This window comes from Myxine glutinosa, chromosome 3 (assembly GCF_964187855.1).
Source record: "Myxine glutinosa chromosome 3, kmMyxGlut1.1, whole genome shotgun sequence".
NCBI classification, from domain to species: domain Eukaryota; kingdom Metazoa; phylum Chordata; class Myxini; order Myxiniformes; family Myxinidae; genus Myxine; species Myxine glutinosa.
Genome location: NC_136263.1, coordinates 28,503,033 through 28,519,009, shown reverse-complemented (window position 1 = coordinate 28,519,009; position 15,977 = coordinate 28,503,033). Strand labels below are relative to the sequence as shown.

Here is a 15,977-nt window from a genome sequence, read left to right as displayed (position 1 = left end):
TAACCGAGGAGTTTAAGGTTGGGGGGGTGCAGGAGTTCATGATGTTGCGGGATTCAAGTGATGCAGTGGTAAAGAATGCTCCCAGAGAAGAAGGGAAGTCGGAAGTGGAATGCAAGAGCAGAGGTGGACGAGATGGAGGAGCGGTTGCAACAGGAGGAGGTCATGGGGATGGTACAGCATGGGAAGCATGGCTTGGGGTGGATGAAGCATGAGCGATGGGGAAAGGCATGTGTGAAAGAGAGGAGGAAGATGGTTGAGAGGGAGGTGAGAAGAAAGGAAGAGGAGGGGAGATATGTGAAAGCAGTCGGAAAGGCACATCAAGGTGCTTGGACTAGGTGGGAAGGTGTGCGGGTGAGGATATTGAAGTGGCAAGAGATTTGGAGGATGGAGCCAATATTGTTGAATTTCCTGTTGCGGGCAACGTATGATGTGCTTCCGTCACCAGTAAACTTGAGATTGTGGGGGTTGTTGCAGGAGGAGAGATGTTATTTGTGTGAAGGCTTTGGAATGGTGCAGCATGCACTGAGTGCATGCACAGTAGCATTGGCAGCAGGACAATACAGGTGGCGACATGATCAGGTGCTGGCGGCGGTGGTGCAGATGGTGCAACAAGAGGTGCTGAGGTCGAGAGAGAGAAGAGTGGAGAAAGAGACTGATGGGGGAGAGGTGTTGTTTGTCAAAGAGGGCCAAGTGGTAAGAGGTGGAAAGAGGAGGTGGAAAGAGGAGGAGGTGGAAAGCAAGAGGGCTGTCAGATGCTTGTGATTAGTAGGTGGTGGCAGACCTAAAGCCACAATTGGTATTCCCAGAGGAGATTTGTGTGACAAAGTTGCGGCCCGACATTGTCATTTGGTCAGGTGCAACAAGACAGGTCATCTTAGGGGAATTGTCTGTACCTTGGGAAGAGAACATGGAGGAGGTGCACGAGAGGAAGAGAGGAACGTACAGTGAGCTGGAGGCAGAGTGCCAGGAGAAGGGTTGGCGAGTTTCTTGTCGGTCATTTGAGGTGAGGTGTAGAGGGTATATTGGCAATTCCTTTTCTGCATATCTTGCTCGGCTTGGAATGTGTGCTGAGACCTTGTGGCTTGGTGAGACCGACAGAGCCAGGTCTTTCCTGACCGACATAGCCAGGAAAGAAGAAGGATGTGTGACAAAGTGGCCAAGGTTGCCTTGAAAGGCTCACTTTGGATATGGAGGAAGTTTATGGAGGCACGTCGAACGGTGTAGGATGAGGTTATGGAATAGAAATGGAGATGTGTGAACAGTGTGTGTGTGTGTGTGGGTGTGTGTGTTGCAAGAGTGTGTGTGTGTGTGTGTGTGTGTGTGTGTGTGTGTGTGTGTGTGTGTGGTAGGAGTGGGTGATGAATGGGTGTGGTTTTGCATGAATGGTTTTGCATAATTTTTTTGCATGAGTGGTGCATGTTGGTAAGGGTAGGTGGTTGGTTGGTTGTGTGTGTTTTATTTTTGTTTTTTACTATTATTATTTCTTATTTTTGTGTATTTGAGTGAGTGAGTGGATGAGGGTGTGTGTTTTTGCATGAATGAATTTTTGCATGAGTGTGTGTTTTTGTATGTTGAGTGGTGTATGTTGTAAGGGTAGGTGTGTGTGTGTGTGTGTGTGTGTGTGTGTGTGTGTGTGTGTGTGTGTGTGTGTGTGTGTGTGTGTGTGTGTGTGTGTGTGAGAGAGAGATCTGGTGTGTTTTGTTGGTGAGTGGTAAAGGGTATAAAGGTGGGTGTTTGAGTGTTCCACAACGTTTGCTTGTTTGGTGCTGTGGGTTCTGGAAGTGCCGACTCGAGTGAACCAGTTTTGTTCTTCTCTGCCCGTGCTTTCGTTTCCTGTGTTTTGCTGTGTTCGTCCTGTTCGTATTTATTTCCCCGGTTTGTCCTTTTCGTTTTCTCTTATTATTTCTTGTTTGTCCTGCATTTTCGTTCGTCTTTTCCCTTCCTGCTTTCCCCCATCCTTCCTCCTGTTTGGGGGGCATTGCCCACCAGACAGTGGGGAGCCTTGCGCTCTCCTTCGTTTCCCGTCACTCCCTCCCTTCTCCCTCCCCCCCCCCCACCACCCCAAGTGTTGTTCTCCGCCCCCCCTAGAACCCTGGTATGGCGAGCAGGCACCATAATTGTGTCCGGTTTTGGTTGGTTAATGATTGCAGTGTGCCGTCTGGTGAACAATTCGGTCGGGATGTTTTGTTTTGTGTGCTGTGGTTCAAGGCTGCTGACTTTTTCTGCTTGATCTCTCTCGCCCGTGGTTTCGACGTGTCCTTTCAAACAGGGCAGGGACTTGCCGAGTTCTGGCGCCGGTGGGCTACCGCTCGGTCTGCTGGGAAACTGGCAGACTGAGCGGTCGAGGCTCTCTCAGAAACCCAGGAGAGAGTCGTGACCGTCTGCCTGTACAATGAAGGCGTAAGTGACTATGATGTCAAAGTTTGGCTCGCTTGTGTCGAGCGAGAACCAGAGGTTTCTATACCAGGGAATGGTTGGATCCTGGGCAGATATGGGGCATGGCCCTATCCTGCCTCCGAAGGTACAGGCTACGCGACAGCCTGCGGGCGTCGGGGCGGGGTGCTGGCCGTAACGCCGCGTCAGGTGCGTCGTAAAGCCCTCCCTGGAGCGGAGAATACGGCTGGGCTTTTCCCTGGTGAAGGGGGGGGGGGGGGGGGGGAGGGGTCCCACGGGAGGTTACTTCCAAATGTGCGGGCGGCAGTCATGTGCAGCCGTAGTCCCTAACCGAGCTTGCCGCCCGGGCTTGGAAAGGTTGGGGGTGCTCCGGCAGGTGTGCTTGCGGGCCCTGTGGGGCGGTGATTCTCATTGGGACATTCACGCCTCGGGGGCAGCTCAGGGAGCCGGTGCCTTCCTTGTGGTGCATTTTCTGGGTCGGCCCTCCTTGGCACGGCCTGGGGAGTGTGGGGGCAGTTGGGTTTCCTTTTGTTTGATCTTGATTTTGCCTTGGTTTGGTTTTTATTTTTTCATTATTATTTCCAGTGGTGGGTCGAGCCGTCAAAGTGCTCGTGCCTGCATGTTCCCGGCTGCGGTTAGCAGCCGGTTGTTGATTTTGGTATGTAAAGGGAAAAGGCCCCTTGATTCTTATTGTTTTAAGGTGTCCCTTTCTTGGTTGTTTTGGGGGGGTGGGAGGGGGGATAGGGTCTTCTTTCCATTCTCCCTCCCCTTTGGTTAGTTAGAGTTAGGTGTCTATTGCCTGGGGTGGGAGAGGGTTTTTGGGGTTTGGGGATAGGGATGATGGATTTTGGTTTTAACGATTAATGGTTTATTGAATGTGATTTGGTTTTCAACTTCGTCTTTGAACTTTGTTTTCTTGCTTTTCCGGATCTTTGCTTTCTCTCCGATTTCGTATTTATCGTTTGATTTCTTGGCTTTTGATTTCCTGGGTTTTTGATTGATGGTTTTATTGAGTGGGGTTTGAGTGAGTTTTTTAAACCTTTTTTTAAAATAATAAAAAAGGCTTCGGCCATTAAATGGAGGCGATTTTGTTGTTGTAGTCTGCGTTCGCAATGGCTGTGGGTGGGGGTATGTATGCATCCAGGTGTAGTTGCTGCATGTGGAGGTGTATGTGCCCATGCTGGCCCACCTTAGCTGACCGTATCGAGGTTGAAGGGCCGAAACGGGATGATGCTGAGGACCTCGACTGATGACCCGGTCAGTGCGACACACTTGTGACCAGGTGTTTTGAACATATATATATGCGTACGCTCGATCAGCACGTCACTCTTGGATGACTCCTCAGCAACATCCCGACACACCACTGTGAGTGTGTGTGTGTGTGTGTGTGTGTGTGTGTGTGTGTGTGTGTGTGTGTGTGTGTGTGTGTGTGTGTGTGTGTGTGTGTGTGTGTTACGGAATGAGATGTTTTTACGGTGGCCGGAGTGCAAATCCTGCCACCAAACTCCTTGAAAGAGGACCCAGTACCCTGGTACTTGTTTCGCCGACCTCAGAAGGATGACAGGCTGAATCAACCCCACCTGGTATTAATTCAACAGCTGAACGGGATTCAAACTCAGGACCTTATGATCCCAAACCCCCCGCCCTAATCATTAGGCCAACACCAGGTATGTGGTCAGACAGACACCAATTGAATATTTTCGTAATGATGTTCTCTATAGATTTGTTTAGAAATTGTCTCTAATATGTAGTTAAGTGAGGTTAAAGTTATGTTAGGGTGATCAACAATGTGCCCTGGGAAAGCCTCATCAGCCTCCCCCACAATAACACCAAGTCCATGGGAATATCTTGTCTGCTTAATGTTTCGGAACACACCCACAACGTTAAGTGGAAACTTGATTGGTGCGTATTGAATTAAAAATTACACACAACAATTTCAGAAAATATCACGCTTTGCTTTCATTTATGCAATTCAATGTCAAGTCGAGGACTGGGAGAGAGGGGAGGGCAGGAAGGAGGATGGGCGACATCGACGTGTTTGCTGAAAAATATGGCACATACTTTCCCTTCATTATATACATATATAGATTTAAGTTTTCACAGTTGGATGTCTTTGTATGGTAATCTATATATATAAAACACAGTTTGTGTGTGTGTGTGTGTAATGTTACCGAAAGACTCCTAAACGGAGGGGCTTACGTGCTTGATATTTGGCATAGACATGGCCATTGAGCCTGGGACGAACATGGCCGAACTCAAAATATTTGACGATCCATATTTTTTATTCATATTTACCTCAGCGCATTTCAGCGAAGTACCCGCTAATCTCAGCCGGTTCCAGAGCAGCTCGCTGATTCGCTCAGAGCGATCACGTGATGTTCCATTCCCGCCGCCAGACTGATTCGCTCAGAGCGATCACGTGATGTTCCATCCCGTCACACGTCACACGTTTTTTCACCTTTTATGCGATCGTGTTTTGTATCGATTTTGTGCGATATGAATTAAATGTCTTTGAAACAGCTGTGAAACGTCTTTCCACAACCCTTCCGTAACCGATTGGAGCAGTTTATTGCCGCACAAAACGAGATCCGCGAAGCGAGTTGGTCGAGTCGTGCTGACCAAGATGGCGACACGGCGGCTTCACTTTTCACGGAGTATGAGCGTTCTATATATTTTCAATTCAGTGCGCCCGTGATTTGTGGCATAGACATGACCATTGGGCCTTCAAGGTGTAATTTGTGCGAGGCTTTTGTCCGAGTGAGCTTGAGTCGAGAGGGCGAATGTACGGGTTGGGAATGTACGGGTCTCCCTTCCCCCGCCCGGCAACGCCGGTACTGGAGGACGTCACAGGATCGGTGAGTCTCCAAAATCCGCTTCGTGCTGTTGCGAATATGCAGGACTATGTCCGATTGTTGTGCTGCTCTCCGACCATGAGAACTGCAACGTCATTGTTGACTGGCCATCCCCTTCCCTCCCCCTTCCCCTCCGTCCCCCCCTCCCCTCAATTTTACCCCTCCCCCTCCCTTTCTCCCCTCCCCCTCCTCCTCCTTCCCCCTCCACCTTACCCCCTCCCCTTCTCCCCTCCCTTTTCCCCCTCCCCTCCCCCACCCTTCTCCCCACCCTTCTCCCCTCCCCCCCTCTTCTCCCCTCCCCCCCCGTTCCCCTCCCCCACCCTTCTCCCCTCCCCCCCTCTTCTCCCCTCCCCCCCCCCGTTCCCCTCCCCTCCCCCGCCCCGGATACTTCTGCCGGGTCCCCCCCCTCACCCTCCCCCCTCCCACCCCTTCCCCCCTCCCATCCCTCACCCTCCCCATCCCCCTCTCCCCCTTCCCCTACCCTCCCATCCCTCACCCTCCCCATCCCCCCTCTCCCCCTTCCCCTACCCCCCCGTTCCCCTCCCCTCCCCTACCCCCTCCCCTCCCCTACCCCCCCCTCCCCCGCCCGGCAATGCCGGGTACTTCTGCTAGTTTAAAATAAAATCCACCACAAACTCAATTTATGCAAATGTGGAAGAAATCACCAAAAATACATTTCACAAACAATCCTGGTATAAACAACATCTGAGGCCACCTTACCTTGTACCGTATAGGTTTTTCCAGAGTTGGTCACACCATATGTAAAGACGAGACAGTTTTGCCCAGAAAGAAAATTGTTCACAAGCGGCTTCATGGTCCCATCAAACAAACACTTTTGGGTCGTGTCAGGTCCATAAACCTACCAGAACACAAATTTGAACAAAAACAGCATCGTCAAATAAATACGGCCTCAACAGGATGTTATAGTTTAAAACAAATCGCAAGTGTCCCAAGGAAGCGGTTCAGTTTTGGCATTTTTAATATGAAATAGGCAAAGCCTAGAAATGAATGAAACCTGTTAGAATCACCAATAAATCTCCTACAAGATCAAAATCAGGAAGGAAAACAAAACCCACTGAGTATCAAGTCGTCTTTCATCAAGATCATTAGTACGGTGTAATAATTTTCACCATCTACCAGATACATTCCGATACTAACAGACAGTACAATTCAACAACAAACAACAACATGCATTTTAAGGCCATTTTCCCTGCTAGAGCGGGGGTTAGCCTTGCGGTCCCCATGACAATCTTCTCCATCTTGCCCTATTTTCTGCATCTCTCCTTGTTAACCCCCTTGCCCACATTTCTTCTTCCACCATCTTTAGCCAAGTCTTTCTCGGTCTTCCCCGTCCTCTACTTCCTTCTACATTCATTTCCATCACTCTTCTCAACCAGTCACTTTCATCCTTCCTCAACACATGACCAAACCATCTCAACCTGTTCCTCTTCACAACATCAATCACAGGCTCTATTCCCATCATTTTTCGCAATTCATCATTTGTCTTCCTCTCTCTCAACGATACTCCGCACATCCATCAAACCATTCGCATTTCCACCCTTTCCAACCTTCGTTGCTGCTCTACCTTCATTACCCATGTCTCGCTCCCATAAATCATAACACTTCTCACACATGCAGCATACACCTTTCCCTTCAGCTTCAACGACACTCCCCTCCTCATCAGCACGCCACTCAGTTCCCGAAACTTCTTCCATGCACATCTCACTCTAGCACGTCTCCAAGATCCAACTCAACATTTCCTTCATCTGCAGCTCCCTCTGTGCACACCTTCCATTTGAATGTAGCTGCCACACTGGTTAATGACCCTCTCAGACCACTACATTTTTGATGAACCCACTCAGCGCACATTGTACATTGAATGGAGTTCACTCCGACACCCTTCCTGCACACAGCACACGGCCACTTCCCAGTTCTTCCCACCTCACCACATGCTTTACCACTTGCCATCACCTTCATCTTTCCGATATTCACCTTCAGATCTTTTGTCTCCATACATTCCTTCCACTTGATCATCTTTTCCTTCAGTCCATCCATACTTTCCGCAATCAACACCAGATCATCTGCATACAACAACTCCCATGGTAAACCCTCCTTTACGTTCTGAGCCAGCACCTCCATCACAGCTACAAATAGTAGTTGACTTAGTACCGACCCCTGATGCACTCCCACCTTCACCTCAAACTCACCACTGTTCCCGTCCTTCGTCCTTACAGCTGTGCGTGCTCTTTTGTGCATTGCCAACACTACTCTGATCAACCATTCCTCCACTCCTAACTTCCTCATTGCCCATGTCAATACTTTGCGTGGAACCCTATCGAATGCTTTCTCCAGACAGTACAATCCCATGGCTGGAAAGGCAGAGCCACCGCTACGTAGACAAGGGGACATGCGATGTTTGCAATCCCAATGTATTTTAGTTCAGTGTGACATCTCTGGTTGGCTGGATCCAACGAGATCAGAATGGACCATTTAACTCCTGGGGAGGACATGCCGAGTGACTGAGCGAGTGTAATTTGAGAGAAGTCCGTTCCTCTGTTGCTGGCTACCACGTGCAAGCAGAGGCAGTGTTCTCTGATTCAGACGGTACATTCACAGTGGAGACAATAACGGTGAGCTCTTGAATACGTTGATGCTTGCACACATGATGACCGGCGATAAACATGGAAACCTGTGTGTACAAACTTACTTGACGAAGCTTTGCAATCCTCTGATTGGATGATGACGCAGTTGTGGTTGACTGGGAAAAATAATTAAACTTGTTTCTTCATAGACCGACCTTCCGAGTATATTATTGAATAATAAATAAATTTCATTTAAGCTTGTGCCTTGTACGCTTTGTGAAAGCGCTGGCCATCTTGGTTAGAAATAAAATTACCCCCGGCACAGAATGTTAAGTTTTAAATTCTGTCTGTGAGCAGGATATCTCAAAAAGTAACAGGTGGATTCGGACGAAACTTGGTGGACAGGTTGGGTGTATGACACGGATGAATTGATTAGATTTTGGAGAAGAACGGGATACTAATTACCATGAGTTGGATAGGTGACAAGAATAAGCACAATAGATTTTGCTTGAGGTCTGGATCCAGATCTGCCTGATCAGTGAAATACAAAACGTAAAATGTTCAGCCTGGTGGTAGGTATGCGCTCTACAGAGTACCATTCTAGTTAGATAATTTAATGTGAAAGTGTTTTATGTGTGTGTGTGTGTCATTCATATATATATATATATATATATATATATATATATATATATATATATATATATATATATACATACATACAGTCACATGAAAAAGTAAGTACACCCCATGTAAAGTTTTGACTTTTTCAACATATTTCAACATACAGCTTTGTTGTTTTTTTTTGTATTTTTTTTTTTTGTATACTGAATCGAGGCTCGTGAAAGAGCTAACATTTATTTCACAAACAAATCAACCAGACAAACAAAATATACAAAAAGAGGGAGCGGAAGACAAGATGGGGAGAGAAGGGGAAGCACACAACCACAACATTTGAGAGCAGGGAGAAGTGTGGGAGGGAGAGGGCTTGGGGGCAGGAGGCGTGGGAAGGGGGGGGGGGGGGAGAGGGGAGAGGTATAAAACACAAGGGGACCGGGAAAAATAATATTCCCGGTCCCCTTGTGTTTGATCTTCATTTCAACAATATTGATGGATAAAGGTGATACAATATAACAAATATCATGAAACATTTACATTTTGTAGTTCATTGTATAATTTAAATAAACATAAATGCAAATTTTGCATGTGGAAAAAGTAAGTACCAGTAATCCAGGAATACCAGGAATAAGTACCAGGAATAAGTACCAGGAATCCAGGTGCAAGGAATCTTGAGATTCCCACCGGAGTGTATAATAATAATAATAATGCATTTATTTTATATAGCGCTTTTCAGGAAGCCCAAAGACGCTTTGACAGAGTGCAAAACATAATGCATAGCAAAACATAAAAACAATTGCAAAAAAAGAAGAATCAATAGGGAAATATTCAAAGCACAAAGGAGGGAGAAGGAGAGGAGATAGTCAGGGGTTAGATGCTGTGGGTTAAATGTTGAATGCAGTGTTGAACAGGTGGGTCTTGAGTGATGTTTTGAATGTGGTGAGTGAGGAGGAGTCTCTGATGGTGTGAGGTAGCGAGTTCCAGAGGGTGGGAGCAGCGATGGAGAAGGCCCTGTCCCCCCAGGATCTAAATTTGGTCCGGATGGGGGGGGGGGGGGGGGGGGGGTCAGGAGGTTGGTACCAGCAGAGCGGAGGTTGCGGGTGGGAGTGTGTCTGGAGAGGAGGTCAGCCAGGTAGGATGGGGCCAGGTTATGGAGGGCTTTGTAGGTCAAGAGGAGGATTTTGTACTGGATTCTCTGGGAGATGGGGAGCCAGTGAAGCTTGTAAAGGACGGGGGTGATGTGATCACGGGTCCGGGAATGGGTGAGTAGACGGGCAGCGGAGTTCTGAATGTATTGGAGTTTATTGGTGATTGTTGAGGGTGAACCATAAAGGAGGCTATTGCAGTAGTCCAGACGGGAAGTGATGAAGGCGTGGATGAGGGTTTCTGCAGCCACGGAGGAGAGGGATGGACGGAGACGGGCGATGTTTTTCAGGTGAAAGAAGGCTGTCTTTGTGATCTGTTTAGTGTATTTGTCGAAGGAGAGGGTTTGGTCAAAGATGATGCCAAGATTCCGGATGTGAGGGGAGGTGGATACTGGGAAACCGTCGATGTTGAGGGCAAAGTTATGGGTGGACTTGGTGAGCGTTTTTGGGCCAATGATGATTATTTCAGATTTATCACAGTTAAGTTTGAGGAAGTTGATTTGAAGCCAGGATTTTATTTCAGTGATGCAGTTTGTCAGGATAGAGTGGGTGGCGGTGGAGATGGACTTGGTGGAGATGAAAAGCTGGATGTCATCGGCGAAGCAGTGGAATTGGAGACCATGACGGCGGATTAAGTGACCGAGGGGGGACAGGTAAAGGATGAAGAGGAGGGGGCCAAGAACTGAACCTTGGGGGACACCTTGGGGGAGGGGAGCAGTGGGGGATTTGCAGTTATTGATGGAGATGAACTGACGTCTGTCAGAGAGGTATGATTTAATCCAAGAGAGGGCAGTGCCGGTAATGTTAAAGGTGGTTTCAAGTCGGGTGAGGAGGATGGTGTGATCGATGGTGTCAAAGGCGGCGCTGAGGTCGAGGAGGATGAGAATGTTGAGGTTGCCAGCGTCCGAGGAGAGGAGAAGGTCGTTGGTGATTTTGAGGAGAGCAGTTTCAGTACTGTGGTTGGAGCGGAATCCGGATTGGAATGTTTCATACAGGTTATTGGCAGAGAGGTGATGTTTGAGTTGAGTGGCTACAGCGCGTTCCAAAACCTTTGACAGAAAGGGTAGGTTGGAGATGGGTCTGAAGTTATTTAGGGTGTCAGGGTTTAGTCCAGGTTTTTTTCAGAATGGGGGTAACAGCAGCAATTTTGAGGGATGGTGGGACGATGCCTGTAGACAGGGAGGAGTTTATTGTTGCAATGATAAGTGGAGAGAGAGCAGGAAGGGAGGCCTTGACAAAGCTGGAGGGGATGGGGTGAAGAGTGCAGGTGGCAGTTTTCATTCCGATGAGGAGTTCAGAGAGGTCAGTAGGGGAGACTGGGGAGAATTGAGACAGGGGATGGCAGGATAAGGGGGGGCAGGTGGTTTGAGGGGGAGCGGGTGCGGCGGTGGTCAAGCTGTTGTAGATGTTTTCAATTTTGCGTTGGAAGAATGAAAGGAAGGAGATGCAGTTGTCTATTGTGAATGACTGGGTGGTGGTGTTCAGGGGGCTGAGGAGTTTGTTTATTGTAGAGAAGAGTGCTTTTGGGTTTCCGGAGCCAGAGTGGATAATTTGAGAGTAGTAGGCGGAGCGGGCGCGGGAGAGGGCATCTTTATAGTGTTGTATGTGGTCCTTGTAGGCCTGGGAGTGAACTGTGAGACCTGTTTTATTGCGGAGTCTTTCAAGTTGGCGAGCACGAGTTTTCATCAGGCGGAGTTCAGGGGTAAACCAGGGAGCAGAATGGGTGATTGTATTTAAGATTGTATTTAAGTGCCCATCTCTTCTGTGTCTTTTACCTCACTCTACCTTGTAATCTACCCCTTTTCTCCACCACTAATTATACCCTCCTCCGGAGGTCTTGAGAACTGTACCCCTTGCGTCGTCTCATTTATCCCAGTCGTTGTGTCCTTTCCAATCATTGATTTAGCGTAGCGCGATTTGGCCAACGTCGGGTGGAATCGGGTGAGTTGGGGAAGAATCGGGGGAACTGTTAGGTCGCGGTGGACCATCCGCTCGGCCCATAATAACATCTAATCCGCGATCAGTAACAATTGTTACGGATCGCGGTTTAGATGTTATGATGGGCCGAGCGGATGGTCCACCGCGACCTAACAGTTCCCCCGATTCTTCCCCAACTCACCCGATTCCACCCGACGTTGACCAAATCGCGCTATGCTAAATCAATGATGGAAAGGACACACCGACTGGGATAGATGAAACGACGCAAGGGGTACAGTTCTCAAGACCTCCGGAGGAGGATATAATTACAGTGGGGGAGAAAAGGGGTAGATTACAAGGTAGTGAGGTAAAGGCACATTTTTCGGGTGAACCGTCACAATTTCGGTCTTCGAGGCCGGCCGATAGGCAAAGTGTGACCGGAAGGGACGAGGTTCTCCTGACCACGTGGCCCTTGACTTGGTTTGTCCGCACAATGTATATCCCTACACATGCACCTACACTATTACGTCTAACTCAAAATGTAACTCCTTTGACGCTTGCGACTGCATGGGATTAACGTACGTCGTACAGCACATATCAGCTTTAAAGGACTATAGAAACACAGCCACCGACCTAGGCCTGGAAATGAACTGGCCCAAGACAGAGATGCAGTCACTCAAAGTAACAAAACCTTCGCAACTACAATAGTCATCAATGATGCGTACTTTGTAGACAGCAAGTTTGAATACCACAGGCCCAGAATAAAATCTTTGGGAGACTATGCTGGAAGTGCGTCACCATTGGCCTCACTTTCTAAAACATGGAAGTCTCCGGTGACTCAACATCTGAAGGCAGGGCTGTTTAGAGCACCGATCGTCTCAATTTTTTTGCAACAGGGGAGAAAGGTGGAAGAAGACCAAAATCAGAAATGCTTGCATAGATAGTTTTGACATGCAAGATATCAGGCACATCATTCGAATACCTTGCTAGGAACAACATCAACTGAGAAGTCTGTAAAATAGACTAACAGCTCTCAATTCTGGTGAACCCTGCAGAGCTACAGTAATTTGGGTATATTTGCTGTCACCAAGATGCTGCAGTTTCCTCATTTACCAAAGCCAGACGGATGAGTGAGTTATTGAGGCCACTAAAGTCCTAGGTGGAAGGATACAATCGTATCCACTGGAGTTGTGCTTGGCCCTATCATTGGAAAAGGCTGCAAGAATGACAGTGGACAGGGCATGTCTGGCAATCTCTCATGTATGCGGCTACTTTGCGACAGTACCGTGCCTTACAAGTCTTCTACACAAATACTATACAGACCACAGAACGCTGTCTAGTTGGTCCACCAAACAACCATTTGAAAAAATAAAAAATAAAAAAGGAATTTAAGCATGACCACTGATTGGGGTAGAATTTTCAAACAAATACCCTCATATCATTCCATTCTATTTCACATGGCATAGACGCACTTGGTACTCACACGACTGAAGGTAAAACGCCGACTCGTTATTGGCCTTTGGATATTGGCATCATTTACTCTCTTCAGGAGCACACTTCCGGCCCCTTCAACCACCACGCACTGAAGACGGGGAAAAATCAAAACCCCCAAACTAGCAAATAAAAATGTACAACGGTAGTGTTTGGGATTTTTGGCACAAAGCAAGGAAAGACAAATTCTGCTCCAATAAAAGGACCAATGTTAACCAAGTGACAGGCAAATATTTAAATTTGTGCGATACCATTTAGTTAATTTTTTTTCTTTTTCTTACCTGAGAACATTCCGATTCTTCATCGGTCAATGGCTTTATTCTAATATAAACAAGCATGTTTCCAGAACCTACAGAGGTCCTTCCCTGTGAAGGAAGCAAAAGCACAATCAAAACAAGTTTTGAAACACGTAAGATTTCATAACTCAACGAGAGAGTTCATACAACACGTCACCCCACACAATGTTCAAATGTATCCTTCAATTTTAACAAGCGTTACGCCTAGGTCCCACGTCGGGGAAGTGATGCGAGTTGACAAAGTGGAAGACGCAGAAAACATGCTATGATATATTTCGCTCACAAGGTTCAGACATATATATGGTGGCGGCCATCTTGGATTTTGACGTGGTGACCCAATTTTCAATAGGGTTCTTCCTTATGCCTAGATACACCTACACACCAGATTAGAAGTTGGTACTTCGCTCATTTTTCAAGATATTCTGCTCACAAGGTTCAGACATACATGGCATCAGATATACATGGCGGCGGTGATCTCGGATTTTGACGTGGGTTGCACCCACACACCAAATTCGAATGCGGCCCTTCGCTTACGCACACACGTATGCACGCCCACATGCACGAACAAACCATAGTCCCCCTTTCGCTCCGCGGTGCGACGGGGGACAATAAACCGAGTACACCCGTTTCCCATGGGGGTGGCAGGAAGGGTCATTCCTCTCTGGGATATATAAATTAAAGTAGATGTACGGTCAGGCCTCCGGAACATGAGGGATGGGTGGTGAAGGAGGAGATGGGTGTTCATTTACCAAGTTTCTTATAGAGCGCTCCAAGTGGCTAAAGCATTCAAGTTTCCAAGTGGCTTAAGCATCCAAGCAAGACTCCATTCAAAACCGTTAAGGAAAGGCTGGCTTGGCAAGTGCCCCAGCTAGCTGCTTTTTCTTCTTCTTTTTTTTTTTATGTAGAAGGCTCCCGGCCCTTTATGAGGGCTATATAAAGGGCTCCCGGCACTTTATATAGCCCTCATAAAGGCCAGCCTTAAATAAAATAACTGCATCAAGAGAAATAAAAGAGAGAGAATGTAAAGTTTAGGAGTGAAAAAGAGTAAGAAAAGTGTATAAGAGTTCTGTTTGCCTGAAAGAGATTGAAGCTAGCCCAGTGTAAGATGGTTCCACAAACTAGAGAAACAAAAGCAGAATTTGTCAACTCGCCCAGAAAAAGAAAAGCTGGAAAAAATTCTGGAAAGGAATTTTTGAAGATTGAAAATAACACAACAAGGAAGCAGAATGGATCCCAAGCTTGGAAAAGAACCCAACCCATTCGTTTGGCCATCAGACCAGTAGAACCAATGTTTCTAATTTTAAAAAGTGCCTTTTCAATTTCCAAAAGAAAAACAAATTGCATTTTAAGAAATAAATTCCGTTTCTTGTTATCAATGGCAAAAAGGGATTCATTTTTCCTCTGGAGCTAACACCTTACTAGAGCAGCACTCGACGACCGATATGCCGACGCCCACATTATTTCATCAACAACAACAACAACATGCATTTTAAAGGCCATTTTCCCTCCTAGAGCGGGGGTTAGCCTTGCGGTCCCCATGACAATCTTCTCCATTTTGCCCTATTTTCTGCATCTCTCCTTGTTAACCCCCTTGCCCGCATTTCTTCTTCCACCATCTTTAGCCAAGTCTTTCTCTGTCTTCCCCGTCTTCTACTTCCTTCTACATTCATTTCCATCACTCTTCTTAACCAGTCACTTTCATCCTTCCTCAACACATGACCAAACTATCTCAACCTGTTCCTCTTCACAGCATCAATCACAAGCTCTATTCCCATCATCTTTCGCAATTCATCATTTGTCTTCCTCTCTCTCAACGATACTCCGCACATCCGTCGAACCATTCGCATTTCCACCCTTTCCAACCTTCGTTGCTGCTCTACGTTCATTACCCATGTCTCGCTCCCATAAATCATAACACTTCTCACACATGCAGCATACACCTTTCCCTTCAGCTTCAACGACACTCCCCTCATCATCAGCACGCCACTCAATTCCCGAAACCTCTTCCATGCACATCTCACTCGAGCAACCGTTGCCGAGTCTGATCCACCTTCTCCATTCAGCATGTCTCCGAGGTAGCAAAATGTTTTCACACCTTCCAGCTTCACGCCGTCTCCAAGATCCAACTCAACATTTCCTCCATCTGCAGCTCCCTCTGTGCACACCTTACATTTGAATGTAGCTGCCACACTGGTAAATGACCCTCTCAGACCACTACATTTTTGATGAACCCACTCAGCGCACATTGTACACTGAATGGAGTTCACTCCGACACACTTCCTACACACAGCACAGGGCCACTTCCCAGTTCTTTCCACCTCACCACATGCTTTACCACTTGCCATCACCTTCGTCTTTCCGATATTCACCTTCAGACCTTTTGTCTCCATACATTCCTTCCACGTGTTCATCTTTTCCTTCAGTCCATCCATACTTTCCGCAATCAACACCAGATCATCTGCATACAACAACTCCCACGGTAAACCCTCCTTTACGTTCTGAGCCAGCACCTCCATCACAGCTACAAATATTAGTGGACTTAGTACCGACCCCTGATGCACTCCCACCTTCACCTCAAACTCACCACTGTTCCCATCCTTCGTCCTTACAGCTGTGCGCGCTCTTTTGTACATTGCCATCACTACTCTGATCAACCATTCCTCCACTCCTAACTTCCTCAATGCC

The 15,977-nt window shown here is 47.4% G+C and overlaps 1 protein-coding gene across 2 annotated transcripts in view; it reads right to left on the bottom strand.

Annotated features, from left to right (window-relative positions):
* The window catches only part of LOC137415394 (uncharacterized), a 206,146-nt gene that overhangs the window by 132,978 nt on the left and 57,191 nt on the right, over positions 1–15,977 (bottom strand). For both annotated transcript variants that reach the window (XM_078773789.1, XM_078773790.1), the window contains exons 3-5: positions 13,278–13,361; positions 12,989–13,087; positions 5,967–6,105 (exon numbers count right to left, since the gene is read on the bottom strand). In XM_078773789.1, coding sequence (XP_078629915.1) covers positions 5,967–6,105; positions 12,989–13,087; positions 13,278–13,361 — 322 coding nt within the window. The remainder of the gene's footprint in view (positions 1–5,966; positions 6,106–12,988; positions 13,088–13,277; positions 13,362–15,977) is intronic.